The sequence below is a fragment of the Oncorhynchus tshawytscha genome, linkage group LG01 (genome assembly GCF_018296145.1).
Source record: "Oncorhynchus tshawytscha isolate Ot180627B linkage group LG01, Otsh_v2.0, whole genome shotgun sequence".
NCBI classification, from domain to species: domain Eukaryota; kingdom Metazoa; phylum Chordata; class Actinopteri; order Salmoniformes; family Salmonidae; genus Oncorhynchus; species Oncorhynchus tshawytscha.
Genome location: NC_056429.1, coordinates 44,324,588 through 44,339,136, shown reverse-complemented (window position 1 = coordinate 44,339,136; position 14,549 = coordinate 44,324,588). Strand labels below are relative to the sequence as shown.

Below are 14,549 nucleotides of genomic sequence, written 5' to 3'. Positions count from 1 at the left end.
TAGTAATTTTAAAGTATATTAAGTTCGTTCCCCCTCCCCAAAAAATCATGACCATTTGAATTTCTTACTCAAACCATCCGTGGGTCCCCTCGTGAGCCATAAGTTTGACACCCCCTTTCTACAGTGTTCAGTTAGTCTTAGCATGTTGAGCTAAAGCAGACACCCCTCCAAACAATACCAGGAGCTCATTGGTGGCCTTCAAAGAATGCAAATACAAAGGAACCAATGGGAGAGTTGTACATGATTCTGTCTCACTGAGGGAGTAGAAAGGTTGCACCGAAAAGTTAAATATCATAAAAGAGTAACACCGCACGCACGCAAATGTGCAGAGAGATATAAAGTCAGTTCTGCATTTTCCCCTTGTGATTAGGGGAGGCCGGGTTAAAATGAACCTATACTGAACAAAAATATAAACGCAACATGCAACAATTACATGTTCATATAGGGAAATCAGTCCATTTAAATAAATTCATTACGCCCTAATCTATGGATTTAACATTATTTCCTTGATTAGTCCCAGTCCCAGCCAATCAGAATGAGTTTTTCCCCACAAAAGGACTTTATTACAGACAGAAATACTCCTCAGTTTCATCAGATGTCTGGGAGGCGGGTCTCAGACGATCCCACAGGTGAAGAAGCCGGATGTGGAAGTCCTAGACTGGCTAAAACTACATTGGATGCGGATTATGGTAAAGAAATTAACATTACATTCTCTGGCAACAGCTCTGGTGGATAATCCTGCAGGTCAGCATGCCAATTGCACACTCCCTCAAAACTTGAGACATCTGTGACAAAATTGCAAATTTTTAGTGGGCTTTTACTGTCCCCAGGACAAGGTGCACCTGTGTAATGACCATGCTTTTTAATCAGTTTCTTGCTATGCCACACCTGGCAGGTGGATGGATTATTTTGGCAAAAGAGATGCTCAGTAATAGTGATGTAAACAAATTTGTGAGAAATAAGCTTTTTGCGCATATGAAATATTTCTGGGATGTTTATTTCAGCTCATGAAACATGGGATCAAAACTTTACATGTCGCAATTATATAATATTTGTCAGTATAGTTCTGTGCCTAAGGGCAACTTCTTCAGTGGTGGAAAAATACTAAATTATCATACTTGAGTAAAAGTAAAGGCACCTTTATAGAAAATGACTGAAGTAAAAGTGAAAGTCACCGAGTAAAATGCTACTTGAGTAAAAGTCTACAAGTATTTGGTTTTAAATATACTTAAGTATCTAAAGTAAATGTAGTTGCTAAAATATACTTAAGTATCAAAAGTACAAATAATTTAAAATTCCGTATATTAAGCAAACCAAAAGAGCACACCAACACTCAGACATCATTTAAAAACAAAGCATTTGTGTTTGGTGAGTCTGCCAGATCAGATGCAGTAGGGATGACCAGGGATGTTCTCTTGATAAATGTGTGAATTGGACCATTTTCCTGTCCTGATAAGCATTCAAAATGTAACGAGTACTTTTGGGTGTCAGGGAAAATGCATGGAGTAAAAAGTACATAACTTTCTTTAGGAATGTAGTGAAGTAAAAGTTGTCAAAAATATAAATAGTAAAGTACAGATAACCAAAACACTTAAGTAGTACTTCAAAGTATTTTTACTTAAGCACCTCACACCACTAATCTTATTACTGGAACATAAAAGCTTCAGGAGGACTTGTAGTCCAACAAAATAAATATAGAGGAGTTCTCTCCCTGTGGGGGCACATAAGCACAACCAGATGCTAGAGGCTGATGCTATGCAGCCCATAGAAGGGGGGCAGTGGGGTCCAGATTCAGAAAGAAAATGTTTAAGTGAAAGAAAAATATTCTACATGTACAGTGCATTCGGAAAGTATTCAGACCCCTGGACTTTTGACACATTTTGTTATGTCAGAACTTGATTCTAGAATGGATTAAATAATTTCCCCCTCCTCATCAATCAACACACAATACTCCATAATGACAAAGCAAAAACAGGTTTTATACATTTTTGCAAATATATAGATAAAAAACAGAAATATCATATTTACATAAGTATTCAGACCCTTTACTCAGTACTTTGTTGACGCACCTTTGGCAGCTATTACAGCCTTCAGTCTTCTTGGGTATGACAAGGTTGGCACACCTATGAGGAGTTCCCTCCCATTCTTCTCTGAAGATCCTCTCAAGCTCGGTCAGGTTGGATGGGGAGCGTTGCTGCACAACTTTTTTCAGGTCTCTCCAGAGACGTTCGATCGGGTTCAAGTCCGGGCCACTCAAGGACATTGATACTTGTCCCGAAGCCACTCCTGCGTTGTCTTGGCTGTGTGCTTAGGGTTGTTATCCTGTTGGAAGGTGAACCTTTGCCCCAGTCTGAGGCCGTGAGCGCTCTGGAGCAGGTTTTCATCAAGGATCTCTATACTTTGCTCCGTTCTTCTTTCCCTCGATCCTGACTAGTCTCCCAATCCCTGCTGCTGAAAAACATCCCTACAGCAATTAAAATTTCTAGTCTCATGGCAAAGGGTCTGAATACTTATATACGGCATTTGTTTTTTTAAACCTGTTTTCACTTTGTCATTATGGGGTATTGTGTATAGATTGAGGGGGAAAACAAATTGAATCCATTTTAGAATAAGGCTGTAACGTAAGAAAATGTGGAGAAAGGGAAGAGGTCTGAATACTTTCCGAATGCACTCTGTTCGATTCCCATCTCATAGGTCACCAGGGAAGCATATGGCAGTAACACATTCAATCCAGATGAGCAGTCATGTAGACTTTAATGTCATTGTAAATGTATAGCTTAAGATCCCTAGTACAATAACAGGCTGTACTGTTATCTAAGAAGTCTGATTAAGTCACAGGAACATTTCATTTCTCAGAAACTGGAGAGAAAAAAACTAGACATTTTGTAAGAGTACTTTCCTTACATAGGCCTAATGTGTTTTTCAACAACAAATGTACCTGCATGCACCCACACATTAGGTCATGTGAAAAGGCATTATGAAATAAAATCAAGACATTTGTGCTATCCCTTTATTTTCAGTCATGTCTCAATCTGCTGCCTTCGTTTCCACTTCAAACTAGTAAGCCATAAACAGTACAGTTGCATTAAAAAAAATAAGACTAAGTCATCATTTCACCTTCATTTTACAAGCACATCTTCAAAAAGTATTTATTTTTTGAATACACCATTCCAGTACAGCATTTGTCCAATCAAACTGATGCATTTGATTCCCAAGAGTCCTGCTGTCCTCAAAACACATGTACACATCTAGGGCCAGACATAACAAGTAGAGTTCCTTATCTATATCATTACAGCATCATCTGCACAACTTATTAATAACAAAGCAGCTGATTATGTCTTATAGGCTAGTGCTATTTGGTTTGAATCCACAAACATTGATTTCAGATCGTTTCTGGAGTTGACCATGAAGATATTATATCGCTGCAGGTTCCGCCTGGCCCTAGCCATGTCATGCATACAGTACAAGCCCCATAGGACAACTTTACAGAGCAATCAGATGCTTTAGAGTCTTTTCCAGTGAGTTGGTAAGCCACTTGGTTATACAATCAGAGATTTAGGCAGTTGGACAGACCCGAGAGAAACTGGTCTTAGCTGTGGATGGAGCCTCAGACAGGTGGAATGCTAGAGCCTACTTCTTTCCCAGTGATAGACTGAAACACAAGCAAAAGGAGGTTGTAGGTGTTAATGATACTGTAAAAAATAAAATATTCAAAGTGCTCTAAAAAGTACAGGGATGACAACGAGAGTTGATAGCGTCAGAGGAAAAAATAAGTACGATTTTGAATGGTTTTTCCAAGGCGCTGACAAAACTGATTTCAGTCAAAAGTGCATCAATATGCACGGGGTGGATTGGTTGCTTTGCTGAACATATGGTACTCCCAGGTTTTTTTTCTGTCTTATTCTCAACTGTATAATATAACATGTATGAGGAATGAATGACAGGTTGTTTAGCACCAGGTCCTGTCTCAGTTTCTGTGAACAGTTACATATGGACATTGAAGATCCTTGGCAGCATTAAGATAAGCCAGGAACTATTTCAGTGTGATACAGTCTGACGAGTCATATCCACTCCAGTGACCAGGCAAAAGCAGTGAGATGCAGAGCAAAAACCAGGGTCGTGTTTATTAGAGCACACGTAACAAAATGTTTAAAAATGTTTTAAGAACAAGTAGCATTTACTTATAGATAGTGGCTCTGTTTATGGTCTTCCATTTGGTGCTTAATGAACACCCCTGGTGGCCATAGGCCTATGCTGTGAAAATGACATAGCATGCACACTGGAGGCAATGTGAGAAAGCAGTCATTAGACATGGTTTTGCTAAAAAATCATGTTCTCTTCAAGCTACCATTAATGCCAGTATGGAGCTGCTTCAAAAAAAACTTTAGGGCATCTTTAGGGATTTTGGTGGAATTCCTACTTTTCCATGGGAAAAGTGACAATGCATTCCTGCACTTTGTCAATAATGCCATTGATTTCTCCCAGCACCTGTACTGCACTACAGTGTTCAAAACTATGGATGTGAACATTCAACATTTCTAACCTTGCTTGAGGCAACTGAAACAAACCATCTGGGCGGTGTTGAGCCATGCAAGAGAGGACAGAGCCAGACTAGGGCATGATGATATGAGAAAGTGAAGCTAAGAGAAACATACTTGTTAAAAGAGTCATCCTGAAGGTTAAGGACCAGGTTGTCTGCGGAAAGGTACACTTTGTTCTGGGACGTTGCCACCTGAAAGACAATACACAGAGACACAAAACACACAGTTGAAAACAAAGCGTCACAGAACTAGTCTTGTAGCAGCTCGTAGCATAAGGGAAATAGCCATCCTTCAGCCCTAATGATACTGATATAACCAGCTAACTGCACTGTGGGTTACCATTGCAATGAGAACCAAACAGCCACAACAAACACAGGCTGCTAAAATGACTGACCCCATTCTTACTGAAACAATGTCTGATTAGGACAATAACAGAGTCTCTGGGGATGAGTAACTTTCCCCTCAATACATAATTAATAAAGTATTTCTGTACAATTATCATGACAGTCACTGTTATCCAGTTCCTTTATAAAGAACTCACCGTCTTAGCAATGGCCTGGGCAGCTCTAATTCGTCGAAGCTTCAGGTATCCAGGATTCTTAGTCACTGCTTGTCCCAACTACAACAAACACAGAGCCAGAATCATATAACATGCTAAAGTAAATAAAAAACAATTGTTGACTAGAATAAATCAGCCTGGTGTTTGAGTTCGTGCAAGGTCATGTGAAGACGAGGGGACAGGTCGTCCAAAGGTTATGGTCAGGTTAATGTTTTACCATCTTGGCAGCCTCTGCCTCTCCCTCCGCCTGGATAATCTTATGTCTCTGGTCTTGTTTGGCTTTCTCCACGTAGAACTGGGCTCTCTGTGCCTCCTGCTGGGCTGCGAAGACACACAAGCTTTGTTTAAACTCCACACACAATCTACTAACACACATTAGTGCATTGACCAACCCACACACAGAAAAAAATATAAAAACAGGCAAGTATGCATCCACAGACAGCCGTATACACCCCAACACATGCGCACACAATATGTGGCAGATACATACCAACTTGTTTGGCCTCTACGGCAGCTGTGTACTCTCTGCTGAAGCTTAGCTCTGTGATGGCTACGTCATCCAGGATAATGTTGAAGTCTTTGGCTCTCTCAAAAAGCTCTCGGCGAATCAACAATGACACCTACACAGCACACATACAGTTACAGACAAGAAAAGGGCAAAAAAAAAAAAGTTGGTTCACGTTTCAGTCCATTTTAAAGGGGTCTGAACTTCCTGATTTGGCCTCGTTTTTCCAGCTTGGTCATTATGAAATGCAGCGTCCATGACTGAAGCCAAACAAGAGTTGTTTTGGGGGATAATGTGGGTGTCCCTTACTCAATTATAACATAACACAGAAATACGAGCCTTAGGTCATCAATATGGTCAAATCCGGAAACTATCATTTTGAAAATAAAACGTTTATTCTTTCAGTGAAATACGGAACCGTTACGTATTTTATCTAACGGGTGGCATCCATAAGTCTACATATTCCTGTTACATTGCACAACCTTCAATGTTATTTCATAATTACGTAAAATTCTGGCATATTAGTTCGCAACGAGCCAGGCGGCCCAAACTGTTGCATATACCCTGACTCTGTGTGGCAATGAACGCAAGAGAAGTGACACAATTTCCCTAGTTTAACATTGCATGCTAACATGAATTTCTTTTAACTAAATATGCAGGTTTAAAAATACACGATTATGCTTTTTTCGCAAATGCGCTTTTGTTAAATCATCCCCCGTTTGGCGAAGTTGGCTGTCTTTGTTAGAAAGAAATAGTCTTCACAGTTCGCAACGAGTCAGGCGGCCCAAACTGCTGCATATACCCTGACTCCGTTGGACAGAACTCAAGAGAAGTGACAATTTTCCTAGTTAAAAGAAATTCATGTTCGCAGGCAATATTAACTAAATATGCAGGTTTAAAAATATATACTTCTGTATTGATTTTAAGAAAGGTGTTGATGTTTAGGTACACATTGGTGCAACGATAGTGCTTTTCACGAATGCACTTGTTAAATCACCCGTTTGGCGAAGTAGGCTATGACTCAATGATAAATTAACAGGCACCGCATCGATTACATGCAATGCAGGACAAGCTAGATGAACTAGTAATATCAACCATGTGTAGTTAACTAGTGATTATGTTAAGATTGTTTTTTTACAATGCTTTTTTAAAATGCTAGCTAGCACCTTACCTTGGCTCCTTGCTGCACTCACATAACAGGTAGTCAGCCTGCCACACAGTCTCCTCGTGGAGTGCAATGTAATCGGCCATGATCGGTGTCCAAAAACGGCAATTACCGATTGTTATGGAAACTCGAAATTGCCCAATTAAAATCGGCCATTCCAATTAAAATCGGTCGACCTCTACTGTAGAGGGCTCAAAATGGCACTGAAACATGCAAAAAAAAATCCCTGCTATAGGAAATACAGGTTTTAATCTCTCTAGGGTACGTGGGACGCCCACCTGACCAACATCCAGTAAAAGTGCAGGGCGCCAAATTCAAACAGAAATCTCAATTAAAATTCCTTCAACATACATGTATTATACACCATTTTAAAGATAAACTTGTTAATCCCACCACAGTGTCCGATTTCAAAAAGGCTTTATGACAAAAGCATACCATGCGATTATGTTAGGTCAGTACCTAGTCACAAAAAAGCAATTTTTCACAAAAAGTCACAAAAAGCAGAAATAGAGATTAATTAATCACTAACCTTTGATGATCTTCATCAGATGGCACTCATAGGACTTCACGTTACATGTATTGTGTATGTTTTGTTCGATAAAGTTCATATTTATATCCAAAAATCTCTGTTTTCATTGACGTGTTATGTTTTGCCTCCAAAAAATCCGGTGAAAGTGCAGAGAGCCACGTCAATTTACAGAAATACTCAACATAAATGTTGATGACAATACAAGTGTTATGCATGGAATTAAAGATATACTTCTCCTTAATGCAACCGCTGTGTCAGATTTCAAAAAAGCTTTACAGAAAAAGCACACCATGGATTCATCTGAGTACAGCGCCCAGAGGCGCTGAAACAAGCAATACAGATACCCGCCATGTTATGGAGTCAACAAAAGTCAGAAATAGCATTATAAATATTCACTTACCTTTGATGATCTTCATCAGAATGCACTCCAAGGAATCCCAGTTCCACAATAAATGTTAGTTTTGTTTGATAAAGTCCATCATTTATGTCCAAATACCTCCTTTTTGTTAGCGCATTTAGTACAGTAATCCAAATGCGCAGGCACTAGGTCCAGACAAAGTCAAAAAAGTTATATTACGGTTCGTAGAAACATGTCAAACGATGAATATAATCAATCTTTAGGATGTTTTTATCATAAATCTTTAATAAGGAGAATTATTTTGTCTTTAGAAATGAAAGGGAACGGAGTTAACTCACGGGCATGCGCCTGACTGAGCACATGGCCTTCTGGCAGACCCATGACTCAGTCAGCTCATTCTCTCCCACTTCAGGGTCGAAGCCTGAAACAAGGTTCTAAAGACTGTTGACATCTAGTGGAAGCCTTAGGAAGTGCAATATGACCCCACAGACACTGTATATTGGATAGCCTAAGACTTGAAAACCTAAAAACCTCAGATTTCCCACTTCACTTTTGGTTGGATTTTTTTCTCAAGTTTTTGCCTGCCATATGAGTTCTGTTATACTTACAGACATCAGTCAAACAGTTTTAGGAACTTCAGAGTGTTATCTAATATAATATGCATATCCTAGAATCTGGGCCTGAGTAGCAGGCAGTTTACTCTGGGCACGCTTTTCATCCGGACGTGAAAATACTGCCCCCTACCCCAAAGAAGTTAACTAATTAAACAAAGAATATGATCTACATGATCAGTGTCTGTGTGTAAAACAAATGAAATTGGTTAATGTGAACCTAACTCACAGCTAAAAAAAAATGTAAAGAAAGCAATCCAATGTTATTTGTTGCCTTGAGTGCCTGCAAATGACAATCAAGTCTTGAGAAAAAAAACAATACTTTAATATTGCTGTTAGCCATGAAAGCCTTTATAATAGAAATATTGCACTTGGAGGAAAAATATCTTAAGTAGAAATAGAATAAAACAGGAATTCTATTTTTGCTCTAATATAGTGGCCACTATAGTAGACATAGATCAAGAACACAAGGCTACATGTGTGAAAAAATAACATTCACTAAGTTAAAAAATTTTTTAAAACAAAGTATAATCCCCCTCACAAGTGTTACTGTCAAATTCAACACAACAAAAGCAATATCTTTAGACTACACATTCTGCCTGTGGACATCTGTTCTACAATGTGCCAGCAGCGTATGATACCCTTTGCTGGCATAATTGATCTCTTTCAGGCAGAGAGCCTGGCATACCCCTTTTAATCCACTGTATTGAAAAAGTGAGAAAGCGGGAACGTTCCTTTCACCTCTATAGCAGCATCCAGCTTAAGCCAGGCCCAGCTCCAGCTACACTTCATCCATGAATCCACTTGTTTAACAAGCAACGTCTCATTTTCACCTAATGCTCTTATTCTGAAAATGAACCACATACTGTAGAGGGAAAACATCAGTTCACAGATAACTAGCTAACATTTCACACAGATTGCCAGGGTCCAATAAGCAACTAAGGCTTTATAACTTGAGGAACGGCAAATAGTCGTATACCAGTTAATACTTTAGAGAATTGGTTAAGTTACTAACGTTAACGCATCTGACTTTATTAGCCATCTAATTTTCACACCATAAACTCAATTATTCGATCAGTTAAGTTGGCTAATGTTGCTCAACATTTCTCTGGCTAGCTAATGGAGAATTCGATCCAGCAAGCAAGATAATTAACAATGCTAACAATACTTGCTCCACCATCTCAAACTTTCCAAATGCCAATGGTTTTTTGGTTCCAGCTCATGAAGTACACTTCATCAACCTCTTGCCCTCGTCTCCGTGGTCAGGCGTCTCACCTACCTCTTCGTTATCGTTCAGGGGACGTGCTGCTGTAACTGACAAACTGCCTTTCCACACTACCCCGCTCTATTTCCAGAGTGCGCGCTGATCTGGAAACTAGCAAATGGGTTGTCTCTTCTCTCTTCAGTCGCGTGCTGCATTCTGTTATGTAAACGATTGGCTGAGCCTTAGATACAGCCTGTATTGCTCTAAACACCCATCACTCGTTTGCTTACAGCCAGTACTGATCCAAAGTTTGTATGTGAAAATTACTCCTAAAGACGCACACATTGTTGTTCTGAACTCACTTCACTCGTGCTAAAGAGGGAGGCTCGCTCGGCTGGTGCTAACACATGCGCAGATCAAATACATCCCGCTGGAACGCAGATAAAGGTGTTTACATGTCCCAATAATTCAAAAGATTGCTCAGAAAATAAGGTGTTTTAATCAGCGTATGCTTACTTCGATTTTGACCTCACGCCGATGAAGTTAAGCAGAGCAAGGTGTTTACATGAATATCGCATAATCTGCCTACTGCCATAATCAGTTTAATATCAAATTATTAGTAAACCTACTCATTGAAATTTAGAGCTATTGACATTTGAAAATATTGTCCCATGTACATTGTGTAATTCACTGATGGTACCTAACCTCACCCCATAGGGATATCAAATGTCAAACCAAATTGACCATGGGCATTTACGATCAGGTTATGTGCAGATGCGCTCTGCATTGATGATTACTTGGGTGCTGCCAGCTGTCGGTAGGATTGAAATAAACACAACCCAAGAAATACTGTTACAGTACCCTTCAATCCATGACATACAAGTTTTCCTATCTCCCAAATCTCAGTTTTGGACAAGACTGAATTTATGACCAAAATTATCCTACTTACACCATGTCGTCAATTTTGACACTAGAAAAAAAACAATCTGACTCATATCGACGCCACACAGGCCATTTTCAAAACGAGAAGTTGCTTTTTAGGGACAGTCACTTTTAAAGCAGAGACTGGTTTAGTACACAACCTTTGTACCATATAATCCTGAGACTGTGGCAGTACCGGTACTCTCTGAATGATGAGATTTAGGCTACCTGTGCGAGTCACTCTGCCATACCTGTGCTCTCTGAGTGATGAGCTGCGAGGCATTGAACTTGGCCACCACACTCTTCAGCACCTCGTTGACGATGGAGGGTAGTACTCTCTCGTCATAGTCCTTCCCCAGCTGCTGGTACATGGCAGGCAGGTTGGCGGCCACAGGACGGGACAGCACACGCAGTCCAATGTTAATCATCTGCAGATCTACAGAGGTAAGAAAGACAGGGAGAAAGAAGTGTGGGCTGCATCTTCCTTTACCTCATCTTCCATCTTTACTGATCTGAAAGCTTCACATCTTTACTGATCTGCTAGACATAATGTATTGGTCTACATGTATCCATACTGGATTCAAATTAATCCCCCTATTTCAGCAATCATGTACCTTTGCTTCCAGTTAGTGAAGCAATCTTCCTGGGCCTGGCTCTGATGTCATAGATTATGGGGTACTGGATCCATGGTACCCTGAAGAACAACAAAAACAGTTCAGTTAAATATGGTCATGTGAATTTAGCTTTGCATTGCGTCGAGCCAACTGATCATGACAACCCTGGCTTCATTATAAACCCCTGGACAGAGTAAGAGTGTAGGCCTACCTGAAGTGCAGTCCTTCAGCCAGCACTGTGTCCATCTGCATGCCCCCAATTCTGTTGAAGATGATTGCTCTCTGACCTCCATCCACTGGGAACAAACCATTCCACGCAACGTTAGAGGGGTGCACTCATTATCGTGATAATAGTGTTACCCATTTCACTAACAGATGCTAGGTTAGGCCTACCTGTGAATGTAGCTTCTTTGACCCCATAGGCCAGAGCTCCAGCCCCAATGAGCAGCTTGAGGCCTATTCCTGCTCCCTTGCCCCCCGCGCCAGACATACGACTGGCCAGGTCCCTCAGGTTTGTCAGGAACCGCTGGGAAGACGGGAGAAAAAAATATGTGTTGTTGCTATTGGACAGAGCTTATGTTTTCACAAAATATTACAAGGCTTCTTTTACCACTGTTTATTTATCATCAGGTCAGTAATACACTGCACATTAAGTGTTTGAGGGCTTGTTGTGATGTCCAGCTAATTTATCACCATTATCCCATCTAGTGGTCTTAAGGGGTACTGTGGCCTAGATCTGTCAGTGTCATTGTCTCCATCTCGAATATTCTTGACCATTTATAGTTAGTGATGCACTGATGACATTTTTGGCCGATACAATATCCAATATTTCTCTTGCCCCCCCCCACAAAACAATACCGATATTTAACATTTTAGCGGCCTTTTAAGCATTCTAGTAGTTATAGTTCACACACACATGGACGCAGCGGTCTAAGGTTCAGCATCTCAGTGCAAGATGCGTCACTACAGTCCCTGGTTCGAATCCAGGCTGTTTCACATCTGGGCGTGATTGGGAGTCCCATAGGGTGGCGCACAATTGGCCCGGACCATGCTGGGCTGTCACTGTAAATAAGAATTTGTTCTCAATTCGCCTTTTTTGTTGTCTCACTGAAATTCTTACTCTTTCAAATGACTGCTCGACTTGTTGACTGCTCGATCCACACAGCATACATTGTGGGCTAGGTTAGGAATGCTGTGTTGCATGTGTAGCGCAAAATTTTACGTGGCGTCTTTACGTCATGTACCTACGTTATAAAAGGTATGCACAGTAGCTTTGACATCAGTTTTCAACGTCGGTGTTAAACTAGACATCAGGCCGATACCGATGTTGGCATTTTTAGCGAATATCGTCCGATTCCGATATGTTCACCGATATATTGTGCATCCCTATTTATAGTATTATGAAACTGTGGATTGTGCAGGTCTTTGAGTAATGAATGAGCATGTAAACTAATCAGGTTTAAGCAGCACTTAAACCAATGTTTTCCATATAAACTGATATGCAAGTAATTTGCATGTTAGCTGACGAACACGCAACTCCGTTTTCTTATATGGAGGCGGAGTTGAGCTTTCTCAGCTACCTGCATGTTTTATGATAACAGGGTTACCATGGCCAAATTGGTCTACTTTGAAAACGATGTCACGGGTCAGAATGTATTGGTCGTGAGTTTTTGGTCAACTTCTAAGTTGCACCGCGGCCGCAATGGCATTCTTTAAAAAGTGTATGTACTAATATAATCAGTACCAGTCAAAAGTTTGGACACACCTACTCCTTCAACGTTTCTTTGTCTATTTTATACATTTTTGAATAATAGTGAAGACATCAAAACTATGAAATAACATATAGAATCATGTTGTTACCAAAAAAAAAGTGTTTAATCAAAATATATTTTATATTTGAGATGCTTCAAAGTAGCCACCCTTTGCCTTGACAGCTTTGCACACACTTGGCATTCTCTCAACCAGCTTCATCTGGAATGCTTCTCCAAAGGTCTTGACGGAGGTGAAACTGGGTGCAAAGCTGTCGTCAAGGTAAAGGGTGGCTACCTTGATCAATCTCAAATATATTTTGATTTGTTTAACACTATCTTGGTTACTACATGATTCCATGTGTTATTTCAAAGTGTTGATGTCTTCACTATTATTCTACAATTTAGAAAATAAAGAAAAGTCAGGGCTGAAAAACACACATTATTCCAAACGACAATATTTAACCATAATTCATCAAGAAACTAGTTAGCTAAAAAAAAATGACTAGTTATTATCAGTCATCCAAGCTTGCAACATGAGAACTGGCCTTTTTCTAGTTGGTTAGGGAGCTGTTTACCTAAATTGCCATTGGCAAACCTTCACTTCCATATGAAATCTAAAAAAAGACCTAGCTATAGTTTGAAAGCTGGCATGGTTAAGCGTTGCTGAGTGAGGATAGGCAAGTCAGAATAACGACCTGCGTAGCTAACGTCGTTAGCTTGCTAGCTAAGCTAGCTACCTCGATCTCCTCTTAAAAACATAGTCCAACGTTATAAGGCAATAACACACGTTTGTGTAGAATACAAAACTCATTTGACAATAATAAGGTATGTCTTGACTTTGTCTTTCGTAAGTGTGGTTGCTATTTGAAATACTCACGTTCGGCTCTTTATTTGCCATGCTTGCAGTAGATATCCAAGGTCGTGACCAATGAACGTGTCATCACCATAGAGAATGATAGAGTCTTCTAGTGGCCAAAAGGACGTTTTAGCATTGTCAATGCCAGTGAAGGCTTACACAATTTTAATGTAGTCAACTAGACGGGACTTCCAACTCCATTGGCTGATCCCTCCTGGTGACCCTGTCAGAGTCATGTCCAACCGGGTCATGAGGGATCAGCCAATGAGAACATTGACTACTTCAAAATGCAGATAGCCTCAATGGCGCTGCCCATGCCGTCACAGACGCTATAATGACACGGCTACAAAGAGCCCACTCTCTATGGTCATCAGAGACAACTTTGTCTTTGCATATTCAGGTGAAAGGCTTTCAGGGATTTGGAGTTCAATGCAGCTAGAACTTATATAGCTGCCCTCTTGTGGGTATTTTATGAAACTGGCTTGTGTTCAATGGAGTACATTCAAAGTTAAAGGTAGACTCAAGTGATATGACGTTTTAACACTGCTGCTACTCACTGTTTATCTATGCAGTCACTTTACCTCAACCTACTATTACCTCACTAACCTGTACCCTGCACATTGACTCGGTACCCGCGTATTTTGCCTAATTTTGTTACTATTTAGTAAATATTTTCTTTTCTTGAACTGCATTGTTGGCTAAGGGCTTGTAAGTATGCCTTTCACTGTAAGGTCTACTACCAGTTGTGTTCGGCGCATGCAAATTTAAGTCGATATTACTGAACAAAATTATAAACGCAAATTGGTGGTCACGTTTCATGAGCTGAAATATTCCAGAAATGTTCCATATGTACTAAGTGTATTTCTTTTGTGTGCACAAATTTGTTTTACATCCCTGTTAGTGAGCGTTTTTATTTTCGCAAGATAATCCATCTA

General features: G+C 40.1%; 1 protein-coding gene across 1 annotated transcript; it reads right to left on the bottom strand.

Annotated features, from left to right (window-relative positions):
* Nucleotides 1-2,737: 2,737 nt before the first annotated feature.
* On the bottom strand, nucleotides 2,738-13,861 carry LOC112251076 (prohibitin-2). Its single transcript, XM_024421757.2, has 10 exons — nucleotides 13,636-13,861; nucleotides 11,401-11,533; nucleotides 11,219-11,303; nucleotides 11,008-11,087; nucleotides 10,645-10,829; nucleotides 5,591-5,720; nucleotides 5,318-5,421; nucleotides 5,083-5,160; nucleotides 4,656-4,732; nucleotides 2,738-3,652 (listed from the first exon to the last, which is right to left on the bottom strand). The coding sequence occupies exons 1-10, from the start codon at nucleotides 13,654-13,656 to the stop codon at nucleotides 3,631-3,633; spliced, it is 915 nt and encodes a 304-aa protein (XP_024277525.1). The 5' UTR covers nucleotides 13,657-13,861; the 3' UTR covers nucleotides 2,738-3,630.
* Nucleotides 13,862-14,549: the final 688 nt, after the last annotated feature.